General features: G+C 37.0%; 2 protein-coding genes across 2 annotated transcripts in view; one reads left to right on the top strand and one right to left on the bottom strand.

Moving 5' to 3' along the window:
* The first annotated feature begins 2,842 nt into the window (after nt 1-2,842).
* On the top strand, nt 2,843-10,743 carry IL17RB (interleukin 17 receptor B). Its single transcript, XM_035894660.1, is given in 6 exon segments — nt 2,843-3,055; nt 5,012-5,138; nt 6,544-6,721; nt 10,412-10,494; nt 10,497-10,553; nt 10,556-10,743. Coding segments are annotated over 6 exon segments (846 nt in total).
* Nucleotides 10,744-12,085: 1,342 nt separating this feature from the next.
* The window catches only part of ACTR8 (actin related protein 8), a 9,045-nt gene continuing 1,448 nt past the window's right edge, over nt 12,086-19,682 (bottom strand). Inside the window, exons 4-12 of the mRNA XM_035894816.1 lie at nt 18,919-19,092; nt 18,309-18,402; nt 16,258-16,390; nt 15,767-15,920; nt 15,134-15,229; nt 14,456-14,596; nt 13,785-14,049; nt 13,307-13,470; nt 12,086-12,756 (exon numbers count right to left, since the gene is read on the bottom strand). Of these exons, the coding sequence (XP_035750709.1) occupies nt 12,613-12,756; nt 13,307-13,470; nt 13,785-14,049; nt 14,456-14,596; nt 15,134-15,229; nt 15,767-15,920; nt 16,258-16,390; nt 18,309-18,402; nt 18,919-19,092 (1,365 nt within the window). The 3' untranslated portion in view covers nt 12,086-12,612. The remainder of the gene's footprint in view (nt 12,757-13,306; nt 13,471-13,784; nt 14,050-14,455; nt 14,597-15,133; nt 15,230-15,766; nt 15,921-16,257; nt 16,391-18,308; nt 18,403-18,918; nt 19,093-19,682) is intronic.

Raw genomic sequence — 19,682 nt, 5'->3', positions numbered from 1 at the left:
AAAACATTAATTTGTTGTCATTTTTAAAAAACTGGGAAAAACAGAGATTTTAAAAGTCAGGCTAAGATGACTTTCAACCACTTGGCATTAAATTTTGTCTGCTAAGGTTTTGTCATTGTACAATCTGCCTAGTACACAGACCCAATATTGTAACTTAAAGATCACAGGAAAACCCAATCCCACACCTGTATTTGTGAAAGGAGGGAAATACATGTAAAAGACCAGACCTTCCAGGAAGTAAGGCTGATTAACAGCCCCTTTTTCATCTAATACAGGGATAGATTAAGGTTGCAAAAAATGCAAAAAAACCTTGCCATTGCCTGCTGTACTCCCCTGCTTTTTGCATCAGCACTACTAACTTTCAGAGAAGGCAGCAAAAGGATAAAAGTTTTAAATTATTCCATTTTTTCTATTTAGTCTCCTGTTGACCAAGGTGTTAAGCATATCAGGGAGTGCACATCTGGTTCTGTATTGTGCTGTCACCTGTATGTTTCTCTCCGTATTCTAAGTTATTTCTTTCTGTATTTATTTACTGACTTTTGGTCTAAAAGCTTTAGGTTTTTTTCTTGTGGTGCTTTGAAAATTTGCTTATGGGAGAGATGGCATGGCGCATGGGTGCGGGGAAGCATTGAGATATAAATTGCCTGGGAGAAAACAAAAAGGTCTTGGCACACAGCTTAGTCTATGACTGATTTTTAGTGAAGATGGTTTTGAGAAGAAAAAGCAATTCTACCCAGTCTGAAGAGATTGTATAATTTTTATCGACAGACATGAGTCTGGCGGCCTGTGTTCTGCTGAATTTCATACTTAGCAGTTGTAGTGGTGGGGGACAAGCTAAATCACTAAGTTATAAGACGGAAAAATTATCCACTTTCCTCTCTTCTCCTGTCTATTCTGCATCAAAAGCAAATTAATGGTTTCTTACACTGACTTGATGACATCAAGGGAAACCGATTCTTCACGCGCTAGGACGAAAATGGATGCTACTGTGGCTATAGATGGTGGCTCCAGTTGAGTGGCTCCTATTCCTGCATGGGATAACAAATTGAATCCATAGCTGCTAGGCTCAGCTTTACTAATCAGCTTTCTTTCCTTTAAAATTGTTGTTAGGGGAAGCCACTCACCTTAGCAAGAATATACATTTGTCCCAAAAGATTTATGGTGAAAAAGGAAACTCGCTCAGTTCAAAGTCAGTACTTGGTATTATCAAGATATCCTCTGGCTCAATAATGCTTGATTCCAAGACAAAGGAGTTTCAAATGTCTCAAGGGTTTGAATAAGAAGCTGGATCTACCTTTATTGTTTTAAGTTCTGTGCTGAAGCCCCTAAGCACCATTTAAAAAAAAAAAAAAAAAAAAATCTATCCAGAAGCTATGTAACTGCTGAGTGGTGTTTGCCCCCTTTAAAAAAAAAAAAAAAAAAAAAATCTATCCAGAAGCTATGTAACTGCTGAGTGGTGACTATGGCTTGTCACACTGTAGTGACCTTGTTACTGTGTTCTCCCCTTGTCCATTTTTTATCTGTGAGCACACTTGTATACTTCTGGCTCAGGAATTTATTGGGAATTAGTTTAACAATAACTTCATGTCATTTTCTGAGAAAAAACTAAGTTGTTGTGCCTTTAGCAAAAAACCCCACCATAAACAGCCCCCTTCCTCTCAACAAAACAACCCAAACATTATGGCTTTTTTTTTCCTGTTGGTATGCGCATGTTTGCTGCAAGAAGAAATTGGCCATATAAGAAGATTGTATAGCTAATTAGACATAAAAATCCCACCACATGTGGAAAACAAAAATATCGTTTATTTTGTAATGTATGTTTTAATAGCTCAGGGTGATAGCTCTAACTAGAGGAAACTGAAAGTGTGATTTCTGTCTTCAAATTAATGTTATTTTTTTAAATCTGTGATTTTGAAAATACTAAAGATCACAAAGAATACTGTCTTTATGTAGATATGATGACTCAATTTGTGCATTTTAGAAAAATAACGCTATTTTCTTTTTTACAGTCTGCTGTGTGTGGCTTAGAAACAGGTCTGTACAAATAGAAAGTTTTTAAAAAATCCAATTTCTGATCTATGATTGCTAAAATAAACTAAAAGTGGCATACTTTCTTTACATGCCTAGAACTTTTGTGGTACTATCCTTTTTAAAATTTTCTCTCTTGCTCTATCCCTGAAAAACCAGATTCCAGTCAAATTTGTCTTCCACATCTCAATGCTCCCAGGAACTTGCCTCCCTTCTCAGATGGATTTCTAGTTGCCTCCCAACTTCTCCCTGACAAACTCTTGAAGGATAAGGGGCATTGCTCAGCTCTGCAGGAGAGGAGGAGTTCCATGTTTGTTGCATAACTTCTGGTCTATGCAAGGGACACTGGAATTCTGACAGGTTTTTTTGGCTCATTGTGTTGTCAGGGACACAGGATTAGTTCATGAGTCCCAGGGCTATTACGTTTTGCAAAGTATGCATTTTGCATACTTTTTTAAAAGTATGGCTTAGTTTCTTTTACAGCAAATGTTTTCACCTTATGTATAATGAAAGAGATATGTATATACTGGTACAGAAAACATTGCACAAATGTGATCTACAAACTTATCTAGGATTATGACTTTATCTGCTTATATCATAGCTCATTTGATTTTTATCAGTCACTGCAGCTTGAGACAAACAGTTTTCATCTAGCTAAACAAGAATGGGAGTAGACATCAGGTTCTTCATTCTGTGATTTCTAGAGAGATTTTTCTGGATGCATGGGAGAAGAATGGCTTTGTTATTCATAAACTGATACTGAAATTCAAATTCAAAGTGTGATTCCCCCTGCCCCCCATTTTTTTTTTCCCCAATGTCAGATAAACATGCAATCCAGAGACTGATGGACAGATGGAGATATGTTAGCTATGATCAGCCTATTTTAATTCCTGGTTATATTTCTTCACAAGGTTCTGCTCCTGAACTGAGAAAGTGGTACAGTGTCCCACCAGCAGATCTTTATCATCTCAGTGCTGTGTTGGTTGAAAAAGAAGTTGAAACACAATTTCAGTCCGATTTCATGAATGTGAGTTGGAGCCTCAGCACAGATGGTAGGGTTGTTGTCAAGAGTGGCTGGTGGGGATTCTAAGGAGAATAAGAAAATGAACTGCAGAGGGTAATCCTGGAAATGTGACATGAGCAAATAAAAGGTACCCTACTGCCTTTCAGTTTACCTGTCAACGTTTAAGATAGCTAATTTTTCTGTAGAGATTGGTTTGTATAAAACAATGTGCTTCTGAATTAATAAAGGTGTTTTCTCCTGGGTTTAGTGATCTATTAACTGACTGTGGCTTTGGATGCGTCGTTGCAGTGAATGCAGCCAGCCCCTCTAAGGAGCAAATATATGTTCAGTAAAACTTTTGGTTTATTAATGACATGGTTGCAGTTATAAATACAGAAGTAACTATGCCGTTGGGAACCCTGGACAGGAGAGGGCTTGTTGGCAAAAGTACTACGTTGACAAAAAACAGCCAAGCTTTTGGGCACCAACCTTTCTTTATGTTAGAAATAAAAGCAGTGGATGTCAAAGCTAAATACAAGCTGGAAAAATTGTCTGGAGTCTAGGGAGGAGACTATCTTACTCATACACTCACAAAAGACACGGTAGGTGTTATTTGTGGAGGGCAGGGGGCATAAAGGTAGCTTATAGCCCGTGGACATGGAGAGGGTGAGAAATTGTAATATTCTGTAAAACTTCAGAGTCCATTTTTCCCCAGCAGAATTATGAATTCTGGTTCCCGGATCTGGGACCACACTTATTAGAATATAAGATATTTTACATAGGATTATCTGCCTTCAATGGGATGTTTTTAAGTCTGCAATGAAAAGACCAAAAATCACTTTATTAGAGCTGCAAGAACAGACAGAGGTACAAAGACCCAGTGGAAGTATACCTTTGACTGAGCAGAGAGCTGAAATGCAGAGCGTATTAGATGTTTTGTGCTTTAATAACTTGGATGTTTTTTTGCTTTAGTGCAATGAGTGTGACATGAGCTGGATAAAACAAATTGAGAAAGGTACTATAGTCTCTGGTGTTAGTTCTGTAAATAGGGCAAATGAAAATACATAGCAAATTTTAAAATTGCTGTGTTCTATTTAAGGAAATGATTGTCACAGAAGCTTTCTTTGTTTAATGTTCTATGATGTGAAACAACTTATTTTTTTATTGATCAGCAAGTGTCGTCTTTACTTCTTGCCAGCATCACAGAACTGATAGCCACTAAGATTTGTGTGACCAGCAAAGGGATTGTTGAACACTTTCAGTGTGTTTGATGCAATTGTACAGAAAAGTTTCAAAGACAAACTGCAGTCAGCAACCAACGAGTAAGAATATTTTTAAGTAGTTGTTTTCTTCATTTATTTTAGTTTAGGAAGAAAAAGGCAGGGAATAAGGAAGTGACAATTAAAAGTATGGAGTAAAAATTTCCCTTCTGCTGAAGTTAGTAAAAAGGGACCTGAGAAAGAAAAAACGGTAGTTTCATACTTCCTTGAGATGTTTAATGAAAGAGGGATTTGAGCCCTGTGTTTTGGGAGACTGAGAACAAAGCTATGGGAAAATTATCTGTGTATTTTCTGTAACTTCATCTCTCCTGTTCTCAAATGGATGCTTAGAGCTGGGGTAACACAAGCCAGAATTACATGATCTGTCATTGGATTAACTGGGACAGAGGATGGTGTGAAAGGGGACAAACCTCCTTCATTGTGGGCTAAAATTTTAATTATTTCATATTGGCTGCAAGCTGTAGGTGTGCATACACGTAATGATGAAATTGACACTTGATATCTTATTCCTGTCTCTGAGTTTGGATTTACCTTTTCCTAGAAATCTATTTTTGTCCTTTTTAAGTGCACTTTTCAAGTAACTGTTAGCAGTTACCAATATATCTAAATTCTCCTCTGTTAAACGTGATCCCATTAGGATTGTATATATATATTTTTGTATTAAGTTCCTGAAGTGAACTTTTCTTCATTTTTATTTTAGTGGCAGTTCCATTACATTGGATTCCCTGTAGAACTGGAAACAAAATATTTCATCCATGCTTACAATCTACCCCCAGCAAATATAAAAGAGGATTTTCCATCAAAATCCATTCTGTTAATTACACCAGGTAATTTATCAAGTGTTCTCTGCTAAATGATACTACTGGGGTTTTTTTCCATCCATGTTATTGCACAGATTTCTTTATTAAGGACAGAAATGGCTTCGGTTTTCAATGTGTTTTGAAAACTGCCCAGTGCCCTACAAGGTCATCAAAGCTGAGATCTCAGATGCAGCCAGCTCTTTAGCAATTGTTGTTTGGCTTTATTTTTTTTTTCCTGTGTTTGCTTGTCACATCTTTTAGCAACAGAGAGATGGATATTGTTTTTCAAAGGAAAAAATATTTTTTCTGCTGTCAATTTTAAGAGAATTTGCGCTTTTAGCTAGACAGTTATTCAATGCAGTTCTTAATAAACATTAATCAGGAATATTATTATTTCTTTAAAATTGCAAGGCAGCCTGTAAGTTTAGAGGTGCTTTAAAGAAGACCATGTTTTGACTTGTATTGTTGGGAGATAGAGAGATAATATGCAGAGCAGCCTGACAATGGGATGCTTTTCCTTTGGTTTGTTTTAATCTGCAGTAAGATAATCACTGGTAAACAGAAAGACCGCTGGGATTTTTTTACTTAATGCCTAGTCATCGCTATTGCATTTTAGGCAGCTGTCTATGAAGATTATGTAAGTGGAGTGTGTTTTCGTGAGTGCATGCATGTGTTTGAGGAGACGGTGATAGAAAATAAGACAAAAACCACTGTTCTTGGAGCAGGAGTTACATAGGTTAGTTCCTATTTTGAAAAAAATATTGTACTTGGGGATTAATTTATCTATATTTTAATAGACTTTAGTGAAAATGCACACAGATCATGCATTTGCTAAAATTTTAAATATCCATTTAAATTCACAGGCTGTAAAGATAATGTAAGGAAATATAGCAAAAGTTGTATTGAAATAGGTAAGTGCTATGTACACATATAGACATCATACTGAAGGGGGAAAAAATAACTCTTCAAAAGCATTTCGCAGCATCATCTTTGCTGGAATACCAAATAGGGTCTAAGACCTACTTCTGGATCTTTCTTTGCCTTAAAATGGGAATTTTGAGAATTCTCTTACAGTTTAATTTAGATAATAATGCCATATTTTAAGCTGTGAATATGGGATGGAGAAGTTTTTTTGGTTTCTTTGAGATGATGAATTTAGTCTAGTTACTGGTTGCTACACTAAGATAGAACCTTTAGTAGACTAAACAAAATTCCTTGCAGATTTGGGCATGCAGATGTGTCATTAATACTAAGTATTACTGTGTGTACATCTGTTGCACGTTTAATGGACTAGATATTTTTGCCTCACACATCTTCAAGCAACAGTGCCTGGATTCAAACAACTGCAGGGTGTCCCTGTTGTAACCAACACTTCTGACTTGCCCCTTCAAAAGTACGAAGACTCTGTGAGGTCATAAGGTGTCATCTGCAGGGTTTGTGGTGCCTTTCACAAGCACTGTTATAGCAGAAATCCGTTTCATCACTTACGTAGTTGTTAAAAATTTTGAACTGAAATCTTTTCAACCCCCGGGAAGTTTGTGGAATCCGAATATAACTGTTTGTAAAATAGAGACAGAATTAGAAGTGAATTTTACAACAAGCAGTCTTGGGCTTGAATATTTAGTATTATCATAGAATCATACAATGTTTTGGGTTGGAAGGGACCCCTAGAGGTCATCTAGTCCAACCCCCCTGCAGGAGCAGGGACACCGCTAACTAGATCAGGTTGCTCAGAGCCCCATCCAACCTGGCCTTGAATGTTTCCAGGGATGGGGCCTCCACTACCTCTCTGGGCAACCTGTTCCAGTGTTTCACCACCCTCATTGCAAAGAATTTCTTCCTTATACCCAGTCTAAACCTACCCTGGTTTAGTTTAAAACCATTACCCCTTGTCTTGTCACTGCTGGCCCTACTAAAAAGATTTTCCCCATCTTTCCTATAGGCCCCCTTTAGGTACTGAAAGGCCGCAATCAGGTCTCCCCGCAGCCTTCTCTTCTCTAGGCTGAACAAGCCCAACTCCCTCAGCCTGTCCTCATAGGAGAGGTGCTCCAGCCCCCGGATCATTTTTGTGGCCCTCCTCTGGACCCGCTCCAACACTTCCATGTCCTTCTTGTGTTGAGGGCTCCAGAGCTGGACGCAGTACTCCAGGTGAGGTCTCACCAGAGCTGAGTAGAGGGGCAGAATCACCTCCCTCGACCTGCTGGCCACGCTTCTCCCGATGCAGCCCAGAGTACGGTTGGCCTTCTGGGCTGCCAGCGCACATTGCCAGCTCATGTCCAGCTTTTCATCCACCAGCACCCCCAAGTCCCTCTCAGCAGGGCTGCTCTCGTACTTCTTGAAGAAAACATGGGAACAAAGGTCATTTTTTTAAAAATCATAATAAATTGAAAGCATAGTTCTCTAAATTCACTTTCTGTATTAGCACAGCAGGAGGCATATGCTTCCACTGACATTAAAGCAGCAGAGCTGGCCAGCAGACACCAAGGAGATGGTCTAAAAGAACTGTGGTTGTTTTCATGAGAGCTCTGGTCCACTGTTACAAAGTTATTTTACTTTGAGATTATATTCTTTGTTTTTAAGAATGTTTTTAAACAATATTATTTTATTCAGTGTGAGATTAATCAATGAACGTGAAAATGTAAGAAAATACATAGTAACTATAGTAATTAGGCTTAACTAACATGAAATGCACCTTGCTTGTAGTTCCTACTCAGATATTCACCCTGGTTTGTTTTATTAGACTAGAGGATTTAGAGATAAGTATATGCACTATCTATAATTCTTATGTTAAGAATATATACTAGTGTTAAAGCCTATTAAATGCAATTTGAAATGCAATTAAATACTAAATGTGATTTAACTTAGTAATGACTCCATTTGCGATAAATGTCTTTCTCCTTCCCACATTCTTCTTCAGAATTTCATTTCACAATCAGATAAATGAAACTAATATTTCTGTGAGGATACCAGCGAGTGATGAGAGCACTGATATTTTTATAGCGGTAAGTAACATTTTTTATTTATTTTCAGTGAAAAGAGTTGGGTTTGTATAGATAATTGATGGGAAGAGTTGTACTAATTCTGACTAACAAACAAGATGCAAGCATAGCACTGAATATCACTTTTTTTTCTTATTAGAATTTTTTTTTACTTATGAATTAGTAGATATCAATCCTCTTCTCATGGTGGTAATATAAGTCTATGTTGTTCTGCATAGTGTCCCTGTGCTATAAAGCTTAAAGCAAACATACCTGATATGTTTACACCAAATTTTCTTAGATTCTTACTTATCTCACAAATCTCTCTTCATTTTTTCTTATTTGTATCAGTTGTAAGGAAACTATCTTTCAAGAAAATCTGGTAATGGTTTTAGGAAACACAGTACTCCTATCAGGAACCCAAACCATAGTACAGAAGGAAATGCACAAAAGGAATTAATCTGTGCTGAAATCCCATTTAACTGTGTATTGGAATTATTCTACTTCCTGCCCCCTCCCCCCGATAATTCCATGCTTTGCGAAGTGTGGATATGACTGCCCAAGGCCTACAGAAAACCTAACAAACTGTGTGCAGATGAAAGCCAATGGTTAGTTGAGTATTTATCATTCTTGAGTCAATATTCAATGCAAACTAAACAGAAACTGATGCTCAATATTTTCTGTTGCATTATATATTGTGTATATTCGACAGATTTTCCCCTGTATGTTTTCAAAAATCTGGGAAAATAGATGTTTTGGTAGACAGATATTTGAACATCAAAAACCTGTTAAAAAGCAGATAATGTTGGTCTTAGATGACTTTATGTACACTGGTCTTGGCAAATTTTGCCCTTCATCTTCTTCTTGAAGTTTTATGCTTAATACAGTAATGCTGCAGTTCAATAATTAGTTATTTTGTGGCTAGTGCTCATGGTAAAGTTCTAAACAAAAGGGAAGAGCGAACAAATGATGAGATGCCAGGCTGCAGCAGGAGGTATGTCCCAGAAACATGGGAGGAACTTGGAGGGAGCAGATTCAGACTGATATGGCTCGTTTCTTTCAAAGTAGAGAAGAAAATTGACTTAGTCAACAGGTCTGTAGTTCTCATGTGATTATTAACGCTTTTGCATTACCTTTTAGCACAATTTCTCTTCCATCTGCAGACACTGGAAATGCTCATTTCAATAATTCGTTAACTGAAGACAGCTTTTCAGCTGTGCAAGACTTGTTTCAAAGTGATTGTTCTTTCTCTTTTAGAGAGCCTCATAATCAATTCAGTTGGAAGATTTGTGTTTTCTCCTTGCTGCTCTACTTGCAATAATGTGTAGTATTGCTGCAGTAGCTTGTGTCATCACAGAGGTAAGAGTTCTCACTTTTTTGAACTTCAGCATTTCTGTAATTCCCTTTCTTTGAGTTTTGCTGCAAGCATCCTTTTAGATGAGATAAGATCACATGAAAGAGACTACCTTTTAGGTATCATTGTAAGAGAAACACTCTCAAGTTTTTTTAGTAAACTCCAGATGTGTCTATGTTAATGTTTTAGTTTAAATCAGTATTGCTCTTTTGAAGGGAACCACTAGCCTCACTGCAGTTTGGTTTGTATTGCAGGGTGGTTGAGGAGTGCAGTTTTGATTCTCTCAGGTTAAATCAAACTGGAAGATGTGCCCTAATGAATATAACATGGTCCAGCCACTGTTGGGCATGCAGGCCACAGGACTGGACTAGGACTAGGCTGCAGTAACTCCCCTGAAATACTTAGTACAGAAGCATGTTCCTTGGCCCCCGTTGTTATGCTTTGTGGTCGCTGCCATTCCACCACACTACCAGCTAATGTAGGCTTAGTCTTTTTCCTTCCATTGTTTGTTTTTCCTAAATGGAGAGTAAATATTTAATCTCTAAAACACTTGTAAAAACAGTGAATTTTAGAGTGTGGACAATTTTTGGTTTGCCCTTTCTTCTTTAGCAAACATTAACTGGGGTAATGTGAGCTTTTTGCTGTTTAATTTTTGTTTGCTTAGCACTTTTCTTTACAGCGTTAGTTTTGCGGAATGACTAACAGATTAAGTACCACGGCTCTGCTACCCTCTTCTCATCAGTCTGTAATGCAAAGCTGCTCCCTTGGTGTAGTAGACCTTAAACTCTTCTAGCTACTGAACACTGTTTTGCTAAATTATTTTCAACATTCTTGGAGAGATGAAGTGCAGAGAAGTTGTCAAAGTTGGATGTATTTCATCATGAAGATGGGATCTAGTTTTTCTATTCAGTATTTTTGCTTTTTGTACTTTTATACAATAATACTTTTTTGCTGAACTCCTGCATGAGGGCTTCCAAACTGATGTTACTCTAGATGTGGGAGAAAAGGAGAATTGCTGAAAAAGGTCCTGCACGATGGCTTGCTGCAAAAAAGCAGCAGCAAATAGGGTGATTTTCCTCAGTTCAAACCCTACCACTGGTGCATGTAAAGCATGAGTAACCATAGTAACATGGCAAATACATTCACTCTTGCAGTTAACCTCTTCTGCAGTGACATGACAAAGCACTCCTCTGTACAAAAATATATAGTTGTTTCTTTCCATGAGGTGAGTTCACAAGACACTTTACCAAGGGCTTTGAACTTCTGTCCAAAATACTGTCTTATGAAGGACATACATTGAGAACTTTTGCAGAGACCTCTCTGTTTCATGCAATGAGGTGCATGGCAAGAAACAGGAAATTAACAGGTGCCTGGATATTGAGCTCTAGTCTTACAAAACGGAGGACAAAAGCATCAATAGCTGAGCAAACAGTAGGGCGCTGTAGCTACTGGGCCATATTTAATATAAGCTTACTTATTTGAAATAAATCCTCAACAAAACATTTCTACATTGTGGCAAACTAAGAAGTGACTTCCGTAGTAAGAAAGGAGAGGGCAAGAAATTTGTGCTCAAGTAAAACTCAGTCAGAAGCAATTGGTTGTGTAAATACCAGAACACAGTCCATCGAGTAATTTAGAAGTACTGCTGTCCTCTGTGTAGACTTTGTGAAGTTCGCTGATAGGAGCCTCAGGTGCAGTTAAGCAGCACAGGTTTTCCAGCATGACTTAAAGGCCGGTTTGCTGATTCTGTTACTTGGTTGAGTTACAGTGTGCATTTACAGCATGTCTGATACACTGCTGTAAGAATAATGTAGCTTTTAAAGTGGAGTAATTTACCTCACCCTTCAGGGTGTTCAAGTGTCAGCACCCACTGATGTGAAGTTGTGAAATGTTTGCTGTGGAGAACCATTTGTGTATCAACAAATCTAAACAAGATCTTTGTATATATGTACTTTCTCTTCTGTATCACAATCATGCAATTAAAAAAAAAAAACCATTTCTTCTATAGCAGGAATTCCAGCCTCCCCCAAAAACCAAACCCAGCAATGACATTTAATCTTGCCAAAGTAAAATCTGAAGTATTGTATGTATCTTCAATAAAAAAGAGCCCAAAGGTCCTAGTCTTAAATAAAATACAAGCATGTAATCACAGCCTACAGTAAACTACTTTCAGATAAAATTACAGCATAATTTAGGTAGCAATATCCTTTCTTTCTAGAACTTTAATGAAAGCAGATTAAAAGGAAGTCAGTTCTTTCTTGTGTGCTTTGTAGAAACCACATTCATTGATCTTTGATGTTTATTGTAATGTTTTAAGGGTTTTTTAATGTGTTTTAATCTGGATTATAATTGCAGATATGGATTTGAGGTGTGATCTGAGGATGGCAGGAGCCTTCATTACAGAAGAAAAAACCCCAACAAACAGCACTTCTGTAACTAAGGATTATTGGTTGGGAGAAAAAGCCCGTATGCCTGTACCACAGGACTGAGGTCAGTGCTGACTATATAAAAATGCATCTAGTTCTTCTGAGTGTATGATATTAGATTTCTTAAATAGGGAAAAGTGTGGATAACTGCCATGGATAATGAAAACCTACAAGAGCTTTTGACAATGAGAAGAGGCAAGAAAAAATACTCCACTTCCAAATTCTTAAGTTTTTCCACCGAGTAATGTAATTTATTATATGAGCAAAATACCAACAGCAACTGTAGTTGGGCTTCTCCATTTCACTTTCTCCATGATGGTCACTTACATGACAATTTTATATCCTGGTAACATTACAGTATGAACCAGAATAAGGCATTAAACCCATTGCCTGCACTCTTCAGCTATTGCTTCTGTGTACATCTGTTAACATCTGCCATGTCAATTTTACACCCGATTCCCACACAGTGCAATCTTAATATAAGTATCTACATAATATAAATGTAGTGCATTTGGAGATGACTGTGATACTCTGTACACAGAATTCAATGCATACAATTCAAAAGATGAAGCATAGCAATGCTGAAGACTTTTCCACCACTTTTGGAAAAATCTCAGTTGAAGTTAGTTTTAATAAAATACAAAAATATCTCTCAGCAGAAGATCAATACATCTTCACTGGAAAAAGGGGGCGTTTGGGGAAAGGAATCCTCAGTTAATCATGTTCCACTGTAAACATAACCATTACCATACAAATGCAGCTCGCTCTCGTAACATTCTGACACCAAAACGCTGCCATTCTCGCTGATATATCCATAGTTCCTGAGTTGTATCAAGACAGGCCAAAACTGCACCTCCTTTCCATGCTATTAAGCGGGGATCCATATCCTAAATTTGAAACACAGATTGTACACAATCACTCGTGTAAATTTGCATAGTTCTCAAAACTTGCATCCTAATTTTTCCAACAGTATTCACCACTTTGAATCTCGGGGATGAAAAAAAGTTCTTCAAAATTATTCAGGAAAAATAGTGTGATAAAAATATGGAAAGAGTATTTAAGGTCACTTTTTAAGATGCCTTCTAGGCATGTCATGGAAATCCTGCCTTCAGCAATGGAGGCTCTGAAAAATACTCAAGTTTTGTTTTTACAAATTTTGCCTGGCTAATGCCGAATGAAAATTTCTCTTCTAATGCTATACTTTCTTTTACTGTAATAGTAAAAAACCCCCTAACACAATTTCTTGCTGAACAAACAGGTTAACTTCATGGGCCAGTACTAACTGCTTCAAGAATATGGCCTTTAGCTAATAAACACTAAGTCTTCTCAGACATGCAAATAAGCTATGGTTTTGAAAGAATATGTATTTTTTTCATCTTTTGAAGATTTCAACCAATCATAGTTTATTAACAATTTAGCTATCAGTTAGCAGTATACCTTAGGTCTTGTGATGACTTCAACATTTTCAACAACTCTTCTAAAAGAAGGTGGCATTTTGTTGAGAATTCGGTGTTGAAGAAACTCTTGAGCTTTATGAAACATAAGACCTCCTCCCACTACTAAGATGGAACTGTACATCTTCTTTTTTGTATCATCAGATGCTGGAATGAATGGATATATAGAAATAATCTGTTTTTTTGAAGTTAATACAGCCTGTATTTGTATTATGAAGAATTTAGTGCAAGTCAAACCAGACAGAAACCAGTAAGTGTTTGCTTTTAAAATTTTTTGCGTTCCTTGGAGATACGAAACATCCAGCACAAGAAAACTCAACAAAGATGCAAGTATAAGGAACAGTGTTAGATCACAAAAACTTAAGGGACATACATGTTACTTTGGTAAAATATTGGAGTTACCATAAATCCAAACTGACTGACATGCATATTTTACAGAATTGTCCAAATGTAATTCTTACCGCAGCAGTCAATACTATGAAGAATGGCTTTGTCAAGGCCTAAGGCTTTGCCTTCAAACTGAGAAATAGCCGTTTTCCTGGACATGGGTGCAGTTAAAGGTTCCTCTGAGTCATTTCCAGATATCATACAATCACTCTGGGAAGATCCCAGTTCCACTTCTTGTGGGTAGAGCCTTTCTGAAATGTCTGAGGCTTGGCCTCTCAAGTCTCCTTCAAAAGCACCAGGCTTCGACATAGATTTTCTATCAGCTGTAGCTTTTGCAGACTTAGAAATGAGAAAACAGGTTGAACTATGAAAAATGCAGAAAGATCTTCAGCAGGTTACAGAACAATACACAGGCTTAATCAACACCACTGTACTTCTCGTCACCTTTTTGCACAGAAAGCTTAAGCATCGTATTACTTCATTTTAATTCTCGCTTTCAAAGTACGGGTTTTATTTTGAACTCCATCAACTGTATCAATGCCGTAATATGAAGCCCTCTTAAACTCTGAAAATAAACTGTTTTAATTAAGGGCTTGTCTAGACATCCATAATTCCTTACTCTAAATTTACTTTTTAATGCTTCTGGCCCAGATAACACACTGGTTTCTGAGATGAGCTGATGAGTCCTGATTTTATTCCCCAATTAAATAACACTTAATGAAAAACAAAATGAGCATTCACACACCTGCTCCTGCTTACTTTGTGTGGCTAGCAGATAATGTTCATCATGAGGATCCTCAGGGTCACCTTGTGACCTGTGTTGCAAAGTTGTCATTTTTTGTCCAACAATTCCAAAAGTTGCTGGATAAAATAGAGCCATTGGGGCCTGAAGAATGGGAGATTTAGCATGGTTTTACTACACAGGGTTTGGGTGGGGTTTTTTTGTATTTACTATAAGAAAAAGCTTGTTCTATTTTTCTCACAATTGGAAATTAAATACACATTTTTTCAAATAGTTTTGTAAAAGGCTAAACAGTCTTCAGCTTTGTATAATTAGAAAACTCCCCAAACATACAACTGTACATTTATATAGGCTATCTTTACAGATTCTGGCATTGTATGATAAATAAGTATTCAAATGCAGTTTGTTACAAAATTAGAAAATGTAATGGTGAGGAGAAAAACTTGCAAAATTTAGCCATTTTGGCTAAAGCAAGTCAGGAAGTCTTGTGCATCCATTAGTGCTGCATTAGGCCCATGCATACATATAGAAATTAATTTTATAACTATCAACAAGCATATATTAAAAACAATCCATAAATCATGTGGGTTTATTAGCACTGGACTGATACAAAGTGAGGCCCTAAGCCTGAATGCTGAATATAATTCTTGCAATTTAAAAAAACAAAAACAAAACCCCCACCTGTAATTTTTCATCTCCTAATCGGAACTGGTACAATAAAGCTGGAGAATCTGGATGACGAATCTGGAACTCATGGTCTTGCAATCCAGAAATATCCTAAGGTCAAAACAGTGTAAAAAAATGGAATCTTTTATATCTCTCTATCAAGCTGCATAATCTATTTAAACTGTAGGAAACAACAAGAAGTAACAGAAGTCTTCATATTGTGAATTTCATTTACCTATTCTTGAACTCTTTTTCAAGACTTTTCCTTATAGCACAATATGCCAAACAGCTTTCTACATGCCTAAGCCTCTAAAAGGAGGGTTTGTTCAGAAAGAAGAGAGCTGCTGGCAAATCTTAGAAAAGAAGTTGAAAAGCAGCAAATACGTAGCTACTATCAGCTTCCTTCAGTAATGAGAACAAAGAAACTATCTTTCTAAGAGTTGGGATTCTTTCAAGTATAAGAAAAACAAAACAAGTTACAAACACTTCAAGTCTCAAGCTTCTCCAGCTTTTGCCAGTACTCTACTGAGTAAAATACTACATTTACTCAATTTACAAGCAACTGTAGACTCACAGAAGGGTTCCCCAGAGTAGCATTCTGTAACGAAAAAAGAATTACTTGGAAAATATACCATTTTCCCTTCCCACCTGGTCTAGATGACAAAATGTCTCCTTTAAGTGCTGAAGCAGCAGGCAATCCAACTTATTAGTTAACTGACAGTCTCTATATGGGAATCCTGCTCGTTGCATAAGCCAATAAAAGCACCTTGACACGTCAGATCCTCCATATGCAAGGCACAGCCTAAAGCACAGAGAAGATAGATTATTTCATTCATTTGCTGAAATATTGGCCTTTTACAGTAGCACACATAGGAATACAAGCAACATTTCAGACACGCTGTGCTCATGACCTCCACATAGTTTGCAGAGCACGGTATCAGTTCTGCCTGTTTTCTTCTTTTAAAGATGTCACAATTCTTTAAGGTTCATACTGTAACCTGATGACCTTGTCACACAGCTCACAGTAAAAAAACCCTTGTATTTGTGAAAAAAAAAAAAAAAGTTTTGTTTTTAAAGTCAAGTCTTTGGTAGACAACTAAGTGTATATGCTTACAGTAAGTCTGCATATTAGAACGTACCTAGTGTTGCGATGGGAAACACCGTCTTCTACACAGCAAACGCTTGTCTTCTGATCACCCACATCTACTATACATGCACTGCTTAAACCACTTCCAAAAGTAGCACAGACAGATTCCTGGTGTACAACAATCCCTAGCAATATGAGAAAAAATTACATCCCATTTATGTCAAGCTCCAAATCCATATTGCTGGCATATAAAGGATATCTTAATGTCTTTTAAAATCAACTAATAGCCTGACTCTGCACTGAAAGTCTGTATGTTTAGTGAAGATGGGGTGGGGAGGACTTACGTATTTTTTTTGTTGGGTAGGCCCTTAAAGTCCTGAGAAAAACTAAGAGTGGGGTGGATGCCTATATTCAAATGGTCTTACTTTTTTCAAGTTTAAAGGTACTGCCTCCAGACTTGACTTGTTTTCATAACCAGTATGGCAGGGTCTTGGTTATCAGATGCATATGATGCATTTTCTTAATTTTTTTTTTGGTTTTAATCAAGTATAATGATACCATTAGCATTTTAGATATGTTCTTTAAATAGTTATAAAACAAGATCCAATTTCACTGTCTGTTTTCCTTTCAATCCACCTTTAACCCTGTAAAAGAGTACCTTTGCATTTGTATCATGAGCCCATACTTAAACCTGAGAAGTACCGGAGGCTTCGATCTATCCTTCAAGCCAACGAAGGAAAAGAACAGCTCAACTGAACTGTGCTTTATAGACAAAACTAAGTAGAATTAGTGTTCTGGAGGCAAATTTTTTTAAATAGATTAAGATAACTTAGTTATGCTCTTCACCAAATTATTATTTAGGAAATAGCACTCTGAAGAGCTATTAACGATACTTTCCGATTTTCACTTTTGTGTATGAAGTGATGAATATGATACTTTGTATTTTTTTCTTAGTGTTCTTCCTGTTCCTCGGAAGCTAACGCATTTCAACCACAAATTCTTCTATCCTAGTGCCAGTACATTTTTACATAGTAGTATTACTAGGTACTGTTCATATCACTTCTGTGTAAAAACTGTGGAGGAATCAAAGTATGATTTAGAACCACTCTGATCAAAATCTAAACTAACAGCCAATACAGCTTGTTCATTTTAACACAGAGACAGATCAAATCTGCATATACATGTGAACAAAATTTAGATCTCATGAGATCAGTCTCTCTCTTTGCAGTATTTATTTACCACCTACTGAATTCTTTCAGATGGGAAGGAGTATTAACCTCCAACAGCCTACAATTAACTTATTGTTTGACTAGTCTACCATTTAACTTATTTTTTTCCACTTTTTAAGCCTCTTTCCTCGCATACCTAATACAAAAAAAAAGGACTATGCAGCACCAAAGGTACACTACTACGATTATTTCCAATTAAGTATGCTCCATGTGGTTGGGTCACTGTGCCTTCTGTAAGGACTTGCTCTCTAAATGTGAGATCAGAGAGAGATGGCTAAGACTACAGCAGTTCTTTCCAGAAGACTGGCCAGAAACTTCCAGCAGTTTAACTGAACAGAGACTGCATTACTCTTTTTCATCAGAGGGCCTTCCAGTCTAAAAATAAATACGCAGAAGCAGGTAACAATTACTTGGTTGTTTTTTAAAAATTGTATTGCTCTTCTATATTTAGCATATGCACTTAAGCAATTCTGAAACCTCCTATTATGTCATCCTGTAGAGAGGACAGCAGCAGCATCTTACATCATACACATTTGTTTGAAGTCTAAGAATCTCAATACTCTGTGGAGTTAACATTGTGCATTTTAGAAATACTTGAGAGATCAGACTGTTGCTATTTTTATCTCAGCTGAAGTGAGAAGCCCATGGTTGGAATACCTCATAGCAAACCAAGAAACTTGTTTCAATGCTAGCCAACCATTTTGCCTCATTAAAACAGACAACAGTTATGGGAACAGCAAAAGATGAAAGGTACTAGTCCCAGCCAAACTGGGATTGATGTGCAAAACTGTGCCTTAAAGGTAAAAAAAAAAAAAACAAACCAAAAAATCTTTACATTACTCATCGTTAAGTGCTTGCTTGTGTATGGTTTTACCTGAGAAGCCCATCTTCATTAGGATCATATTTACCAGTTCTTTCACATGTTGTTTATTATAGATGTCTGGAATTAGTAAAATGCATCTGTAGTACTGAAGGTAAGAACAGTAAATTAAAGCCAGCTCTCAAATTAAGTTTCTCTTTACATTCTTGAATACCTGATGCTAAGGAAGAAAGCATAATAGACCAGTTATTAAAAGAAGCAAAATTATGGAAAGGGGGAAGGATTTTAATAATTTAAAGAATGAGTTCAAAGTACCAAGTTACGGCTTTATAGGTCACTAAAAAGTTTAAAAGTATATCAGGTATGAGAAAACCACCTACTCGGCAAGGAGAAATTATGAAACTACTAGGCATCCATTCCTCAGCTGCCTCCTTTTTAGGCAATAAAAAAAAATCCCAAACAGACTAAGACTGAAATTTCTATCACGGGATTTTCATACCTCCTTGGTAGAAGTTCTATTAACAATTTTTGTCTTAAAGATATGCAGAGAATTCCAAATTAAGTCTTAGGAACCACGCTCACCAGCAGAAAGAATTTATTAAGAAAACCACCAGTAAGAGGCTAACAATAACAGCAGGTTATTGTTAACGTGTTCACAGCTCACCTTTAAGTCTTTCAGTGGTATTTCCAGATATTTTTGTATTGCATGTGACCATATAACTTCAAGGTCTGCTAATACTGCAGTGAGAGAGCCACCAGGTCCTGTGTGGAGATTCAACTGCCCCCTTCTGATAGGCCAATGTATATTATATGAATCTAGTGGATTGATATACAGTGCCTGAAAATAAGACACAATGTTCTATGCATTGTTTTTCCCAAATGATTAGTAACAAATACTGGAAAAATATTTCGGAAGCAGATACTAGGCATACATACAGCAGCACTCAGACCGATGCGACACCAATACAGTAGATTTCTTTTTAATGGGGCTTGATTATAAGGCGTAAAAATTAAAGACATTAAAGACATGGTTTAAATTGTTTGGATTTTGATATCCATGGACACCTACTGCGAACACAACAGTGTATTTTTCCATTATCTTGAAAGTAGTAACTAAAATAATTTAAGAACTCTTTGAAGCTTGTGAATACCTAATTACTCAGCGGTGATTCCACATACTGATCCTTTTATCAGTTTCTTGCCTTTTCTCTGAGTTATTCCACATGGGCGAAGCTATCACCTCATCCCTGCAGAAACACTGATTTATAGCTGCAAAGGATCAAGGTTACTTGCTAGGCAAATGGGGGAAACTGTCTGGTCTTGCTGAATGACAATAAATATTCAGTTAGTCCATAGCAACGCTTCTCACGTATTGCCTGCCTAAATTTATATGCCTTTCAATACATACTAATATAGAGCAAACTGCTA

This window comes from Egretta garzetta, unplaced genomic scaffold, assembly GCF_000687185.1.
Source record: "Egretta garzetta isolate BGI_Z169 unplaced genomic scaffold, ASM68718v1 scaffold215, whole genome shotgun sequence".
Taxonomy (NCBI): domain Eukaryota; kingdom Metazoa; phylum Chordata; class Aves; order Pelecaniformes; family Ardeidae; genus Egretta; species Egretta garzetta.
The sequence above is the reverse complement of the archived record's forward strand: the minus strand, read 5'-3'. Positions and strand labels throughout refer to the sequence as shown.